Raw genomic sequence first — 17,684 nt, 5'->3', positions numbered from 1 at the left:
GATTCAAGCAAGTATTTCTTACATGGGAGACAATTGTTGAATGCAAGTGACTGGGAGTAACCAAAAGACAAAATGATTCGGTCAGTTGTAGAATGATTTAGAAGCTAACCTTGTTTCTTTAAATATCCCATAAATCTTTTTGGCATGTTGCATTCAGAAATTATGTTATAGTGTACTAGGGTCTAAGGGTTTATGTTTCATTTTTTTCTTTGAAAAAAATATAAAACAATAGGGATTAAAGATTTCTACATATGCTAAATTGCATTAAATTGCATTCAGAAAGTATGTTACAATGTACAATTGGCTACAATAAGCATAGGTAGCTAAAATCACTATTCCTCTGTCCACAGATATAAGAACTTCTAGAGTCTTTAAGGCGTTAAAAATAGATAGAATAGGCGCATGTACGGATGTGCCATCAGAAGTGGGCTACGGTTTTTTGCGTTAGTTGAATAGTTATGGCCCTATTGTTCAGTAACCCCTGGTTTTAAATGGCAAGTAATCACCTAAAAGAAAATATATTGAATAGTTGTTGAATTAAATTAATGCTTGGAGATTCGGTACCAAAATCCTTATATTCATGATTAACTCTAATACAAAAGTCCTTATGATACAATGGAGAAGGTTATGTTGAAATATTGCGTTCAGATAACAAAATTCTAAAATTACTATTCTACTATTACTAATTGAAGGCCTCTAACAGAGTCTCTGTATTAATTCTCATGAGACATGCTATAAAAAACAATATTCTAAAATTACTATTCTATTATTACTAATTGAAGGCCTTCAACAGAACCTTTTACGGGACGTGCTAGAAAAAAACAAGCCCTAAAAATTCTCACGAAAATAAGGAAGATCTGACCATTGATCCAGTAGAATTTAATTACTACCAATAATAGTAGGCACAATCCATTCAATTTTCTTAAAAAAAACTTGACATAGCAACTTCTAATGTGGAAAATGTCTAAATAACCATAAAATATAATTATATATGTTTATAAATCACATACTTTTGAAGCTATTAATACATAAAAACAATTTAAGGTAATCATAAATGATGTGCATACAATTTAACTTAAATATTATAATATATGTTTCTAAATTGTAAGCACTATATTTTTATAGAAAATACTATTGCACATATGATTCTTTGGTATAGAAATTAATACCATGAACAGTAGAGGAGGTTAGTGCAGACAAAATGTGTCTATGACCTTCCTTACTTTTTTATATGCCTTTTGAGTAAACAATAGTTATTAGATATAAATATTAATATTCTCTTGAGGTTAGTAGCATTGGCCCCTCCTACATTTTCTTTGAAGTTATATTGACGATTTTGAGTGCCTCGGTGCAAGCTTAAAGGACCATATTTTTTGCTATCATGGTAACTAAGAGCGCAATCTAAGGTCTAAAATTATTATTTCTAATAAAATAATGAAGTAGAGTTTTCATAAAAGGTACCATAAGCAAAAGACTTATATAGTATTGATTAATTTTTTATGATAAAAGTTGTACTAACTAATGAGATTAAAATTTGAAAATCAATGACGTCATGACTCATTAGACTTGAGTTTGTTAGAGTGCGCAGCGGATCCGGCCCAGCTCACTACACCCATGAGCCGGAGTCCCTCAGGCCCAGGTCCATCAGTGCCCACAACATACTAAAACCTTAGGCCTAACTCAGCCCAAAAGCCTGATAGGTGAGGGTTGCCCCTGCCTTATACGTTGTGCTCCTCGACCATCAATTATTGATGTGGGACTAAACCTAACAATCTCCTCCAGTTATACATCGGATTCAACGCTTCACATCGCACAACCCCGTGTGATCTCCAGAAGACCTCTGAAAGACGTTCTCCAGGCCCCGAGTCCAATGCTTCATATCACACATAACCCTTGTGACCTCTATATCATACACAGCCCCTTGACCTCTGAGAGGTTAACAGGCTCCCCTGTCACCATGCGACTCCAGAGATTTTCAGGTTTTCTGACCATGAGTTCTGATACCACTTATTAGAGTGCGCAACGGATGTGGCCCAGCTCGCTATACCCACGAGCCGGCGCCCCTTAGACCTAGGTCCACCAGAGCCCACAACATAACAAGACCTTGGAGCCTAACTCAACCCAAAAGACTAGTAGCCTGTTCGTTTGGCCGTGGCTTGTCGTAAACGATCGTAAATTTCCAGCTCGAACAATATTTTTCTCTCACACAAACCAGCCAGCAGTACTTCTTCACGAACCAGCAACGAAACGAACCAGCCAACCGAATAGGCTAGCATGATAGGTAAGGGTGCCTCCGCCTTATATGTTTCGCTTCTCCACCATCAATTACAGATGTTGGACTGAACCTAATAGAGTTGCGCTGCGGTAAGAGCTATTGTAAGCTAAAATTTTAACTAAATGCATATTGAAATACATGGAGGTGTCAGGTAGAAAAAGAGAACATATAGATATGGATGAAAAAATACAAAGTACTTGATAAGTTTATCACTGTCAGATAGAGGCCCTTTATATATAGAGAGATTGTATTAGAAAAATAAACAAAAAAGAGAGCAATATTTTAAACACAAACTTGTAATGATTATATCTCCTAATATTCTAACTTGTGCAAAAGCATGGGTTGAGAGATTATAGTACGCTAAATTGACAACAGTTCCAAACGTAGGTCATTATTACCAGGTGTCACAAGAGCGGTGTTGCAGCCTGTTCCTGTCCTGTAACCGTCACCAATATTGTTCTCGGGGCAAGAACAGGTATAGCCTCCCAAAGTATTGTTGCAGAGGTTCTGATAGGTGCAGTTGTTACTATTGGAGTTCCGGCATTCGTTGATGTCTTGACAAACAGAACAAAACAACACACTTCGTGTTCAGAAAGCAAGGTGAAACTATTTGTATCCATAACAGACTATAAAATTGTATGTTACAAATGAAAACTCTTCCATGAACCAGCATGAAAGAATAATACCAGACACCATTCAGGGCTCAAACTAATTGGTTGGTGTGGGAGGCATGAACAAGCATCCCAATGATATGTTTTGAATTCTCTTCAACTTTAATTGAGGTGATTTCTTCCTTCTTAATAAAACCGTTTAGCTCCTCATAAGTAGATTATTATCGTCTTATCTCAAAATCTGCCGGTCCAATTTCAATCTTTTAGAGGTACTTATATGGATAGGTTGTGTATACGTGCATTTATAGGGTTGAGTAAATGTGTATGTATGAATGTCTATGTCTCTACCATGTTTAAAAAAAAAACTATGTGTGCTTCCATATGAAATCGTAGTCGAACTGTTAGGAACTTACTCTCTCCGTCCTGAAATATAATGTGTTCTAGCTATTTTCGGACAAAATATGGAGAGTGCAATAGATGCATATATCCCACGCTTAGCTTCCTAGTCTATACAAATTTGATTCTATTCAAAATAATTAAAGGATGGACTCTCAGTTTTCTCATAAAATATGGCAAGTACTGAGTCATGTATTTCAATTTATTAGTGAAATATTATCTTTTTGTTCCCTGAGAAACTCTCTTCTGTTTTTCCTACTTTTGAGAAACATAAGAAACTTCTTGCGACCGTTTTGGACGGATGAAGAAGAAACCTTAATTTACCTTGGCATCCGTCACTGACGGTCTGACGTACGGATTTCCGTCGTACCCGTCAGGGCATTTGCAGAGATAGCCCGCTCCGCTGGGCGCGTCGACGCAGGTGCCGTACCCGCACAGTGGGTCGAAGGTGTAGCTCTGAGCTTGGTCGCAGGTGGTGCTCCCAGTCGCCCAATCCAAAATCATCCTGCGCTCACGTTGCGGCGACAAGGCCTTTTTTAGCGGCCGTACCTCGTCGCCAGTGAAATTGAAGACTGCCTCGTCTTTGTCCAGGAAGAACGCCGCGCTGCAGGTTCCGTCCTCCTCCTCGTCGTCGGTGCCGTTCGCCGTGGTCCTTTTGAACGATAGGCTGAACACCTTGGCGCCGTTCATCTGGTCCATGGAGGCCTCGCAGCAGGCTTCCCCATGGCAAGAGCCGCTGATGCTGGAGGTGGTGCACGTGGTGGTGCAGCTGGTGTGTAGCGGGCTGGGATCACCGGGCAGGTTGAGGAAGTTAGCCAAGAGCGTGCGGTTGCAGCCGAAGTTGACCAGCTTGTTTCTCTGGGAGAAAGTGAACGGCGTCCCTTCCAAGCTCCAAGTTAACGCCGTCCCGTCCAAGCTCTTTGCCCCGGGCGTCGGCTTGCCCTTGCCGTCGTAACACACCTGCGTTATGGGCTCCGCGAAGATGACCACGTAGCTGCCCGGCACCGACACGGAATCGATTCTGTACTCATGCTCGCCGATGGACAGCATGGCCTCCCTGTTTGGCCCGCATATCACCCCGAAGCCGCCAGGCAGAGACGTTGTGAAGAAGGGCTCCTGGACGTTGTCGCACGTCGTCGGCCTCAGACCAGGTGGCCGGAGTGGTGGCAGCGCCAGATCCAGCGAGTGCGCGGCTCGAGGCAGGGTAGAGACGAGAGCGAGCGCCAGGGCGAGTGGTCGTGCAACCGCATCAGCGGCTGATCGGCGGTTTCTTCCACGCGGCATGCCGGCGAGCGAGAGGGCAAGCAGGGAACTGGTATTGTCGTGGAATTGATTTCTTTCAGTCTTTGGCTGGTGTACGATGCTCATGATTTAGCACTTAGCAGCACCAGGAGGTAATGGGCGGTATCTCATCAATTAATTCCAAATTCCAACCAAGGTGAGTGGAAGACTTGGCACCATACGAGTCAACGCACCACGACGTTCGAATCCTATTCTTTTTCCATGGAAAAAGCCCGCATGAGGCAAGAGGCATGATGATACTAGGCAACAACAGGCCGTAAGTTCCAATGGGACTAGCTTGCGGATGACAATCATTGGTACTGGTGTTTGACAACCGCCTTACCGAAGGACTATATACCTTTTTAGATAATGAAGCTTTCCTGCCTTCATATTTCTTATACTTTGTTAATTTCAAATTGTAAGTCATTCTAACTTCCTAAATACATAGCTTATATTGCATACTCTCTCTATCTCTGAATAAATCATCAAATCCTAGTCAAACTTTTGAAGATCGACCAAATTTATATAAAAGAACGGCAAATTTATGACACCAAATTAGTATGATGAGACACACCATAAAATATATTTTTTTATAGTGTGCTTATTTAATGTCATATATATTCTATAAATTCGGTCAAACATAAAAATGACTTAAGACAACTTTAGGAATTGATTTATTCAAAGATAGAGGGAGTACAATAGATGCTTCGGCCGTCTCAAATTAAACTCAAATTTTAGAGTTGTTATAGGTTAAATTATTTTAAGATTGTCCGACTTTATATAGGAAAGAGCACCAATATATATGCCACCAAATTAGTATTATTAGATACATTATGAAATATATTTTCATAATATATTTATTTATTGTCATAGATGTTGTTACACTTTCATATAAAGTTAGTCAAATTTAAGATAATTTGACTTTAGGTGATTCTAGAAATTGATTTATTTTAAAACGGAGGTAGTATAAACTTCGTCTTGCTTTAAATGTTGTTCTCACGTACCAAGGAGTCAAATCTACTCAACTTTAATAAAATATATACAAGATATTACTAATATTTATGGTGCATAACAAGTATCATTAGATTAATCATCAAATATATTTTTATAATACTTTTATTTAGAGACACAAATATTGCTAATATTTTTTTAAAATATAATCAAATTTAAGAAAGTATGACTAGCACGAAAATCTAAATGACACTTAAAAAGGGACGAAGGAAGTACATATAAAAAATTATATACCTAAAAACCAAAATGACTTATAATTTAGAACAAGAGGGTAATAAAGATGCATCAGGACACAATTATTACGAAAGAATAACACGTCTCGACAAGCAAATATGTAGCTAAGACATTAAAAACTCTAATGTACCAAAGAAAAACAACAGACTAAAGAAAAGGAAAAAAAAATCAAAATCTTTAAATTCGCAACTTGAGTAATTCTCCTTTCAAACCTTGTTCCGTAATATCAACATGAGCCAATTCCAACATAGGGGAAGAGAAACAACTTCAATCTACTGCTTGAAGCTCTGACCACCATAACACATGTCCGTAATAAATGCTAGCTACAATACAAGAGTAATTTTATATGAAATTTGACTGGAGATTGACACAGCTTAAAAAGTTAATTATTATCTGTATTTGTTGTAATGTTAAGAAGGTGAAAATTGACCGGAGATCGACTCAGCTTAAAATTAACCTCATAGGGGTGTTTGATCCGGGAACTAAAATTTAGTCCCTGTCATATCGACTAAAAATAATGTAACTTGGATGTCAATTAGAAATGCTAAACATAAAGTAGTTATAAAACTAATTAGCCGTGACTAATTCACGAGATGAATTTATTAAGCCCAATTAATCCATGATTAGCATATATTTACTGTAGCATCACTGTCGACGAAATCTAGGTCGGCAGTCTACCGAGGGGTACGCCCACGGCAGCAGATGAATCGGTGGAGGTGCGCGTGATAGGAACCGGATGACGACATAAGCGCAGAGACAAGCGATTTAGACAGGTTTAGACCGTCTGATCAACGTAATACCCTACGTCATGTGTCTTCGGGGAATTGTATTGAATATCAGATGCATTCGAGGGGGTCCCTATCCGCCTTATATAGTCTAGAGGGTAGGGTTACATGTCGGTTTAAGTCTAGATCTATTCGGCTATATGGTAAGTATTTACAAGGAATACAATATCTATCATATCCGAACAAATCTTTCTTTATCGCCAAGATGTCTTCTGATTGCCTTGCGGTGCACGCTGACTAGAGCCGAGCTTAATCACAGTTTTTGGCAATATAATTTATTATGAAAATATATTGTATAATTAATCTAATGATATTTATTTGATATTCACAAATATTGAAACTTTTTTATCTGTAATTGATCGAACTTAGGATACTAAACTATGATACTGTGCTAGAATTGCATTCTTTCCTGGATGTAGGGAGTACGTACTATTTATATTAGTGTTTGTTACATTTTCTTTTCGATGGCAAGCGTGATAGTTTTGCTCAGTGCTAAGGGCCTGTTTGGTTTCTGCAGTATCTCCTAAAATTCATATCACATCGAATGTTTGGACATATGCATGGAGTATTAAATATAGACTAATTACGAAACTAATTGCACAACTTGCGACTAATTTGCGAGACGAATCTTTTAAGCCTAATTAGTCCATGATTTGACAACGTGGTGCTACAGTAAATATGTGCTAATGACGGATTAATTAGGCTTAAAAATTCATCTCGTAAATTAGCCTTAATATATGTAAATGGTTTTATAATTAATCTATATTTAATACTTCTTATTAGTATCTAAATATTCGATGTGACATGAATTTTAGAAGCGACTAAAGAATCCAAACACCCCTAACTAATACATCCATCTCTGACATGATATGATCAGATCATGGGTGGCAGGACGGTACAGGATAGAGTTCTTTTGGGATCTAAAAAAGATGTGACAGTGTAGCTACATAGAAGAGTTCCAGTAAGACCCTCCACAATTGGCGAGTGATGACATAAAAAAGGTACGTCCTGCAAACAGTATCAGGCATCGAGTACTTTATGGCTGTAGTGTGAGGAATCGAAGCTATCTCTTGTGTGCTGTCCTCAAACAGTAGACGCTTCAAATAAAATAGTGTTTGTGTTGGTTTAAATAGGACGGACGCACGGACGTTCTGCCAGTTCATGTACAAAGATTAATATTTTTTAATCAATCAAGCAGTGACGCAACTACTTGCCTCGCTCCTACTTTTTCAGGCACCACTAGAAGTTGGCATCTCCTCCTGCAGTGTATTGAGTGACTCATAAATTTTCTCTTTCATCTCCTAGCATCACTTAGACGACACGCTGTGGAAGGCCTAATGCCCTAATTTTTTACAATTTAGCTTTTTTTTAAAAAAATTACGTTTGATCACATGGGAGACTTAAACTCATCTTTAGACCCTAGGAGTCGACGTCAGGACTCATGGCGCCGAGGTAACACGCCTCGGCGCCATAGATTTTGGCAGCCGAGATGCCTGGCCGTGATCCTAACTGGCGTTGACGTGGTCGGTACCTCGACGCCATAATACATGGCCGATCTTGGCGCCGACCTCGGACACGCTGATGACCGGTAGACTGGGCGGCCGCGTTGCCTCGATTCCCGTGCTTTTCACAAAAAACTGACTGACCGAGCAGCGCTGGTGCATCTGCCTGCTTTCCTGCACTCCTCTCTCTCCCCCATACATCTCCGTGGCCGCATGCATCAGTGGAGTGGAGGCCGTGATCAATGACGAGTGGCCTGTTCGCGTCATCGCGTGGGCTGCTGTCCTTTGCGTGCTGGACAGTGGAGTGGAGGCCGTGATCGATTTGATTGCGCGGCTGACCGGCTGTACCAGTACCACCTCGAAGACCGGATTTTTAGGCAACCCCACTTCGCGTGTGCAGCAGTAGTAGCAGTGTGTAGGAGTCTAGGAGACTAGAGCACTCACTCCATCCAAAAATAATGTGTTTTCAAAGAATCAATGAATTATTACTAAATACTCCGTATATATATAAATAATTATATCTAATATCTGTAATACATAATAAGTATCCCGAATGAATTATAAATTTACTCTTATAAACTTATTTAGAGATATAAATATTGATAATATTTTTTTATATATTTAGTCATTCTAGAAGAAGTTTGATTTAGCCGAACCGGATGATATTCTTTTTGTGATTGAGGATCAGTTAGGCACTAATGACATGGTTAACTAAACCAATACAATCGAGAATTAATTCGTTGATGAAATCTGTATTCTGGCAACATATTTAGTACAAACTGTCTACTCTATGCAATCATGAAAACCCGTTAAGAAAAGTCCTAAGAAGTTAAAAAAAAACTTTTGAAACTATGCACGTGCATAGTGTATCTATAAAATTTCAGATTCAAAATTTAGAAGTATATAGATTAGAAGACAAAAGACAAAAATAGAGGCCAGGGTTAGCTTTGCGGCGACATTGTATCTCGCCTATGGGCTATTGTCCTGTTCGCTTGGCTGATAAGCCTATAAATGAAAGTACTATTAGCTAATTTATTGTGAGAGGAAAATACTGTTCGTTGACTGAAAAAGTATGGCTTATAAGCCAAACAAACAGAACGTAGGGCTAGACAACCGCAGCTGGGATGTGTAGCGGGAGATGTGAGACGGAGAACACACTGTCACTAGTGGATCATAAGATGGGGACCAAATACTGAGGCAAGAAATCATGCACTCGTATATGGACCCTTAGAGTAATACTATTATGCAATCTTAGATCTATTTTTTCCATCTTCAACAACAGGTATGCTCGTATGTATTACCACGGCCGTCCATTTTTCATTAGAACAAGTTGGCGATCGAATTTGCAGAGGACTGTAGAACCTATTTTTGCGGTTTAGTGTCATATGTTAACCTACTATATATGATCAATTGTGTAAGTTACTATCTGCGATCATTGTAAGTGGCACGCAATCGTTAAGTCACTTGTGCTGAAAACTACTAATGCACAACATTTTTACCATAAATAAACTCTTTTGTTTTTTTAAGTTTTTTTTTCTGTCTTATGCTTCCAAATGTTTTGGCATAACAACCTAGGCTACTGCTGCTGCACACGCGAAGTGGGGTTGCCTAAAAATCCGGTCTTCGAGGTGGTACTGGTACAGCCGGTCAGCCGCGCAATCAAATCGATCACGGCCTCCACTCCACTGTCCAGCACGCAAAGGAAGCAGCCCACGCGATGACGCGAACAGGCCACTCGTCATCGATCACGGCCTCCACTCCACTGTCCCTGGCAGGAGTTAATGCGATGCATGTGGCCACGGAGATGTATGGGAGAGAGAGAGAGGAGTGGAGGAAGGCAGGCAGATGCACCAGCACTGCTCGGCTAGCCTGTTTTTATGATGAGCACGGGAATCGAGGCAACATGGCCGCCCAGTCTGCCGGTCATCCACGTGTCCGAGGTCGGCGCCAAGATCTGTTGCGCTGACCTCGGCGCCATGTATTATGGCGTTGAGATACTGGCCACGTCAACGCCAGCTAGGATCTTGGCTAGGCACCTCGGCGTCAAGATATGTGGCGTTGAGACGTGTTACCCCAGGGTCCTAAGATCTCGGCGCCAAATGAGTCCTGGCGCCGATCTCAGGGTCCAAATATGAGTTTAAGTCTCCCAGAGAGGCTAAACGTAAAATTTCTTTAAAAAAGGGTCAAATTGTAAAAAAAATTAGGGTAGTAATGCGTGTTGCTTTCACGCGCATGCGGCGAGTGCTTGTCCTTCTCGCTCAATAGGCACAATGTGGTCCTGCGAGAGCACATCCGAAATCCGTTTGCTGTGGGCACCGTGGTCCGAATTGGAGCCCATTTGCTTAGATTATCAAGTGGGTTCCGATCGTTTCAGTTAGATCCAAAGTTTTGTATGAAAAGATCGATTTAACGCCTGTTCAAACCTTGACAATGGCACTCATTGATGTATTAGCGCAACAATTAGTGAGATTGTAGTCGTCGTAGTAGTAGTTTCAATCTGTAACCGCTTAGTTCCGATCTCCCCGAATAAGACCTGCAAATTAGTTTGTACTAATAAAAAAATATTCTCATTTCTTGTCGGCCATAGTCCACAGCAAATTGCTGCTGCCACTATCAATAGACAGTGTTTATACTTTGTACCCCATTAATTAGCACATTGGTTGAACATACCATTTACATTCACGGTACATGCTTCAATGTTTCTAAAGAAAAATGCATCAACATATACAACATCAACTTAGTTTACAGTGAAACATGCTTCAATGGTAATTTTTTTGTATTGGCATTGTAAACTCAATCAAAGTTATAGAATTTTGATTAAGCAAATAGCACAGTGTCATAGTTTAGTATCCTAAATTCTAGCACAAGGCCTTGATCTTATGGGTTGGACCTCCCCTGGCGGTGCAGCCCATGTTCATTGTCGTGGGTACCTAGGGTTATACCCCCCACAAAATCCTATTAACTCTAACCCACAAGTATTTCATACAATGGTCCATACTTCATACTAACTCATAGGAACAAAATATTTAAGCATTAATTAATTATTTCGTCCACAATAAATCGCCAAAATAGTAATTTAGACGTAAGTTCAAGTGTTTGCCGTTTTAACGAAAAGAGCTTATCTTAACTTCGAATTTGATTTTTGAGCTCCCAAGAGCAGTAGTTAACAATATTTATTTTTATTTTTCTTAACCACAAAAGTGAGTCACATAGAATTTGTTTATTATTTCAGCTAAGTTTTAAACTCTTAAACCCAGCGAACTTGTTTTGCTAATCTCTTTTAGGTCTTAATCTTGGTGCTAATACCTCTGGTGTTACGAGCTCGCTTAGCACAGAGATTACGACCTGAGAAATTGATCTATAAGTATAGTGAGTTAGTTTAATCAAATGCGATAATGAAAAACCTAATCCCTAGTTATATGGATAAGTTAATAGTTTGACTTAAAAAGTGTTTTTTTATAAAGCAATAATAATATAGAACGTGTGTTTGGGGTTTTAATAAAAAAATTAAAGTACAAGTCGAGTAGATGAAAACGCAACTTGGGTTTTTGAAAACAAATGTTGTTGACTAGGGTTTTTGCCAGCTCAAAAATCAAATTGGAAATTAAAATTAGCCTTTTCGTTGAATCGACTAAAATTTGAAGTTGCGTTGAAAATACACTTTTTGACGATTTATAAAATGCAAAATAGTTAAATAATGCCCTGCTGTTTCGGTTCTATTGTTTGGTATAAACTGTGTGCTATGTCGTGAAATGGTTGTTGGGGAAGTTTGATAAAGTTTTGTCTGTTTAAAAATTTGACCAAAAATGCTTAGGAACATTAGTTCTAACTGAAACCTTGAATTCTTTAAAGTACGAAATGATAGTAGATAATGCCATTTTGGCATTCCATTTCCAATAAAAATGGTTAAGCACTACATCTATGCTTTCGCATGATCGGTTACAGTTAGGTGTATGCTAGGACGTGGTGCAGGTCGTGGTTACGTTAGAGTTACGATGCTCACGCAAAAATTGATCGAACTTCGCTAGAACGCGTTGAGAACATGTCGTTGGCGCTCTGTTCGTGAACCGACACTTGTAGCAAGCGATTTCAGCCGCTCACCTCAACTACCTCGCCCCGCTCACTTTTGGTCGTTCATCCCACCTACCGAGTTGATATCCTCGCCTCTGCTCTCTCTCACTCTCTCGGCCTCTGCCTCTGTTTGCCTGCCTTGCTTGTCTCTGCCTGCCTTGCTTGTTTCTGTCGTTTCTGTCTGCCTTCGCCGAGCTGAGCAACCTCCGTCGTCATGTGCCACCTCGCCACGCCTCACGCCCGCCCGTCGCCGGCCCCCTTTCCCCCAATCTCGCGAGCGCGCTGCGAACCCCATGGCCCGCGCTGGACCGCCTGCCCCTCAGCGCTGCCCCTCCCAAGTGCGACAGCCGCCGCCCCCGCCGTCGTCCGCGCCGGCCCTCCCAAGTGCTTAATCTGGATGTAAAAGTTACTACTTGATTTACACTGCTTGAGAAGTAAACAGATACCGAAACATCCATGGTTTCAACTGAAGCAGCATATATCACCGTCTCTTTCTATTTTTCTTGTACTATTGATCAAGGATTTCATTTATGTAACCCAGTTGCATTTCGGTAGTCGATTTCAATTCTATATATCGTCGTTTTCACTTGTTAGCAGTTAGTTCTTAGTTGGCCTAAACAAAGATTACTTTGAACATTTTTACGATAATTAGGGCAGTGCTAGGGTATTCCTTTTACATAGTAGGAGCCAGGAGGAGGTAATTGCTCAAATAAATCTGGACCATTGATTTTTTTAGATTTTATAAATTAATTAAATAAACTAGTAACCTAAGAAAAGGAAGGGAAAATCCATCGAGCCCCGTAGTCACGCAAGAAATGGATCTGCACTTCCTTTCTCCCTATGCACAGGGAGAATGGACCCGCGATCCCATCGACGCATGGTACGCAAGCGGCGGATGATGGGGGTGTTGGCCAACATCAATTCCTTTTATTTTGATAATACACGGTTGATTTTACAAATCTTTTTATACACGGTTTATTTTACAAATTGACACAGATTACCAAAACATTATACAGTCTTATATTCAAGCTTAATTTTTTATTGTCCACTTCCTATTGAAAGCATGAAAGCTAATGCAATGAAGATCTCTAGAAGAACCAACAGTGATTTCGATGCATGTAACAATTCCTACGTATTAGTGTGACACCACCAAATTCCAAAATCCCAAAATAAAAAGATTTGCCACATCCAACAAATCAGATGGGTAAAATATCTTTACGTTTTCTGTATATGTCATTGCCTAACCATTATCTGTATGCCTCATATTTGATTGTTTGGAATATTACCCAACTATAGTTGTGGTTTATGGCTTCTTAATTATATGGAGTATTGGACCGGAAGTACTTTATCTGACCATGTAACCCAGGTACTTACTTAAGAATCTACTTCTAATACATATTAGTTATTTTTTAATTGGTTAGCATATAAGCAATTACTGTTTGCAGGAAGATATAAGTAACTTCAGGTTCAAGCTACCTGCGATCTTATATAACTCGCTGTTAAATGAAATAAGAGGGTTACCGGATAAAGAGCAAAAGACTAAGACCGACGATGACCTAGATGAACTTGTCGAAGAGCTCAATGACCTCGATATTTTGATGTCGGGTAACACGAAGTTGACAAGGACGCTAAAGTGGACAAATAGAGAAGACCTATTGATGACAATTTGCGGGTTGTTCCACTTGATCGCCGATGATGAGACTTTAGAGTAAGTCATGCATTCTAAAGTACAACATAGTGTTCTAATATAGATATTGCCTTTGTCCATTCTAGATTGCTACAGCAAGTAATTTGTTCCTTGTCCTTGTTTTTAGGAAAGAGTGGATACGAAGTATACGACCATATCCAATTTCTTTAAGTCTTAGACAAATTATAAATATTTTAGATGATGATAGACAGTTGGAACATGAAACCTTTAATATGGCTATTCGGATGGTCGCGTGCAACCAAGACATAACGCAGAAGAAACAAATATTCCACTACATGGATCTCAAATTTGCTGTAAGTTGATATATATAAATCATTCTAAAAGATTGTTTATACATGTCATACTTAAATTATGTAATTGTATAATTATCAGGAAATAACTCATTTTGGACGAGATCCACGATGTTGTCACAAGATTGACAAGGCATACCAAGATCAATTAAAAAAAGTATTTGAGTGCTGGCCGAAAAAGCAGTACGACATTAAAGAATGTAGCAATGTAAGTTGTGTTTTGTGTATTACTTTAAAACCTTTTAAATTATTTACCACTTACAGTCTGTGTGTTTGTTTATAGATTCTACTACCATATTATCAAGACGGTCTATACACTTTATTCATAATCGACATGCAAAAAATAATCGTGCATATTATGGATCCACTTCAAGATCATGTATGCTTGAAGGGTTATGATCACAGAGATTCATATATACCTACATTACACACTATTGCTAGAAGGTTCAATCTTGCCATGGGATTGTTAAATTATAAGATGAACGACAATATTTATCACTGGAAGCGAGAATACCCTCCGTGTGTAACAAAGGTTACACATAATAAACACTGGTAATCACTTGTAATATATTTTAACTTTCATATCACAAAAATAGTTATTTGATCTATGTACATCAAATAAATAATTGATCTTCTTCAGGAATTTGGGAGGCTTTCTTGTATACAGTTTCATGAAGTCATGGGATGGCATAAGATTGCTACCGATCAACAATGTAAGCATGTATAGTACATAACTAAGTTTCATAAACTACATTGAAAAATGATAACTTATTTATTGTTATCTGCCATGCACAGCTACCAACTTCGTTGGGGAGGGAATTCTTGGCCGATATTTTGACGAGTAATGCAAAAGAATGTAGCGACAACATCCCTGATAATCTGCCATACATGATTAAGGAGTTAGGTAGAATCTAACTTTACAATGTGCACTTATATGAAAAGTGTTCTCAAATTATATATAGACTCAAATACAATTGTTGTGTAATAATAATATTATGAAGAATAAATTGGTTATAATTATAAGCATCCCAAGATTAAAACCGTAGCGTTAGCACGGGCATTATACTAGTGAAAGCTAATGCAATGAAGATCTCTAGAAGAACCAACAGTGATTTCGATGCATGTAACAATTCCTACGTATTAGTGTGACACCACCAAATTCCAAAATCCCAAAATAAAAAGATTTGCCACATCCAACAAATCAGATACGCATCAATTAGATCTAGAGCAAAGTTTTTTTAATCTAGAACTTTCCTTATTTATCCTATTTTAACAAATAATAAATTAAATAAATTTATATTTTGAGGTAATAAGTGATTATAGTCATCCGATCTAATTAAATGGACAGCTCAGAGTTATTTGGGAGTATTACAGCAAAGCCCCGATTGTTAATCATAATTCATAATCAATTGTACATTGTCAGGAAGATCATCTTGGCATATGAGAAGAAGATAACATTTCAGCCTCCATGCTGCATTGTGTGCTTACTTCTGATGACTGCAAACTGGGAATTGGTCTGGGCTCACGTAGATGTTTCTCTTCCTGTTCACTATTTTCCCCTGCCCATTCATGTTTTCTTGTGGCAGTCTGGTCTATGGTGAATGACCTTCTTAGCCCATGTAAAACCGAAGCCACCACCACCATGGCAGGCCGTTCTTCTCCCTTCACGTTTAAGCACCGTACTGAAAGCTCTGCAACGGCATAACATTGGTCTTCGCCTGCTTCGGCCAAAATGTGCGGCTCTATCTCCTGAAGTAAGCGCCGTTCATTAAATAGAACCACCAGATGCATAGCCAAGTTACATGATTCTTCCGGCCTTGCTGCAGAAATAGGTTTCTGCCTGGTCAATAGTTCTGCAAGAACAACTCCGAAACTGTAAACGTCACTCTTCTCAGTTAGCTGACTGGTTTGGAAATATTCGGGATCAAGGTACCCAATAGTCCCCTGAATAAGAGTAGTTATATGAGTTTGATCAAATGGGACTGATCTTGATGCACCAAAGTCTGCTATTTTAGCCACGAAGTTCTCATCCAGCAGAATGTTGCTTGATTTGATGTCTCTGTGTATGATTGGTGCAGAAGATGTGGAGTGCAGATAGGCAAGTGCATCTGCAGTTTCTGCAGCTATCCTTAAGCAGTCTTCCCATGTTAGAGGGCGAGGTGCATTTCTGTTGTGGATGTGCTGGAAGAGTGTTCCATTAGGTATGAACTCATAAACCAACAATGGTACCTGTGTCTCTAGACAGCATCCCAAAAGCTTGACAACATTTGGGTGGTCAATCTGTGACAAGATGGCAATCTCGTTGACAAATTGCTCCACTTGGCTCTCATCGAACACCTTGGACTTCTTTATGGCGACTATAGTTTGATCTGCAAGAATGCCCTTGTACACTGTGCCATGTCCACCTCGGCCAAGGATTCGACTCTCGCTGTAGTTGTCAGTAGCAGCCTTGAGCTCTTCTGCACTAAATATCTTTGCTGATTGGTCCTCTCCTTGAGACGTGATTGTTGAAAATCTCTGCTGCAGTAGTAAGCCACCATTCTTCCTGAACAATTCTACTCTGTTTCTTCCTAGCTCTCTTTTCTTTATCGCCCAGCAGTAGAACGACACAGCGGTGGTCACTGTAACCATAAGTGCAAGACCTACACCTGCAGATATGTTGGAGAACACTTGTAACGTAAGTCTACTGTCCAATTGGCTCTCATGTGGGAGTAACACTACTGAGACCAATACAAATAGGACGGAATGACTGATGACTGTTGAATTGATTATTTTGCTGCAGATTGTGCATGATACAAGATTGACTGGCCCCATGTAGCAACATTGAGGTAATCTTTAGGACTAATGTAAACTATAATTTCTCTCTTTATCATTACCAAAGGCATGTTTAATCTTTTTTAAAATGACGTGTTTAATCTACTTTACTTCCTTTTTTATTCGTAAACCATAATGCTAGCTTATATAAGATGGGGCCTTACTTATGGAGTCTGTTGATTGATATGCATTGACGTAATGTGGTAAGCATATGATATATATTATAAATGTATTGAGGAAGTTACCCAAAACCGTGTCTAGAGGAAAGTGCTTTTGAGAGCCAACATAGCAGCCACTGCCCTTTCTCTGGCCATCACCACTCATCCCTTCAGGGCAGTCGCACAAAACAACTCCTTCCGAATCAAAGCAGTGCTCAATGTATGTGCAAGGGTTCTTTTCTGTGTTACACACGCCGGTACCTGATAAATAGCCAAGGATCATCAACGACATCTCTTTGAAGAGATTTCTTTTCACAATAGAAAAAATCATGGCACTAAAGAACCAGTAAAGGGTGATAAAGTCATGATGAACTAATGAACTCGTACACTCGTTGCAATGAACAAGTTATATGGTACCTTGCGGTTGGTGCGTAGGGGAATATGCAGCACAAAAGAACGTTAATTGTTAGTCAGTAGGTATTAAATGTCTAAATGTATTCAAGAAATATATATAGGCATATTACTCAGGATTCAAGCAAGTATTTCTT

At 39.4% G+C, this 17,684-nt stretch overlaps 2 protein-coding genes across 3 annotated transcripts in view; one reads left to right on the top strand and one right to left on the bottom strand.

The window, feature by feature from the left end:
* LOC136491362 (wall-associated receptor kinase 17-like) overlaps positions 1-17,684 on the bottom strand; it is a 55,999-nt gene that overhangs the window by 18,408 nt on the left and 19,907 nt on the right. Inside the window, exons 3-4 of one of the 2 annotated variants that reach the window (XM_066487640.1) lie at positions 17,224-17,397; positions 15,472-16,812 (exon numbers count right to left, since the gene is read on the bottom strand). In XM_066487640.1, coding sequence (XP_066343737.1) covers positions 15,593-16,812; positions 17,224-17,397 — 1,394 coding nt within the window. In that variant the 3' untranslated portion in view covers positions 15,472-15,592. Of the gene's footprint in view, positions 1-2,673; positions 2,830-15,471; positions 16,813-17,223; positions 17,398-17,684 lie in introns of those variants that run through there. The other variant, XM_066487639.1, reaches the window with a different exon arrangement.
* LOC136493835 (uncharacterized) lies at positions 12,982-15,086 on the top strand. The gene is made up of 6 exons (XM_066489969.1): positions 12,982-13,046; positions 13,463-13,532; positions 13,612-13,874; positions 13,981-14,167; positions 14,448-14,716; positions 14,805-15,086. Exons 1-6 carry the CDS (start codon positions 12,982-12,984, stop codon positions 14,896-14,898), a joined length of 948 nt encoding a protein of 315 aa, XP_066346066.1. The 3' UTR covers positions 14,899-15,086.

The sequence above is a fragment of the Miscanthus floridulus genome, chromosome 11, assembly GCF_019320115.1.
Source record: "Miscanthus floridulus cultivar M001 chromosome 11, ASM1932011v1, whole genome shotgun sequence".
NCBI classification, from domain to species: domain Eukaryota; kingdom Viridiplantae; phylum Streptophyta; class Magnoliopsida; order Poales; family Poaceae; genus Miscanthus; species Miscanthus floridulus.
This window is presented reverse-complemented; position numbering and strand designations above follow the sequence as displayed.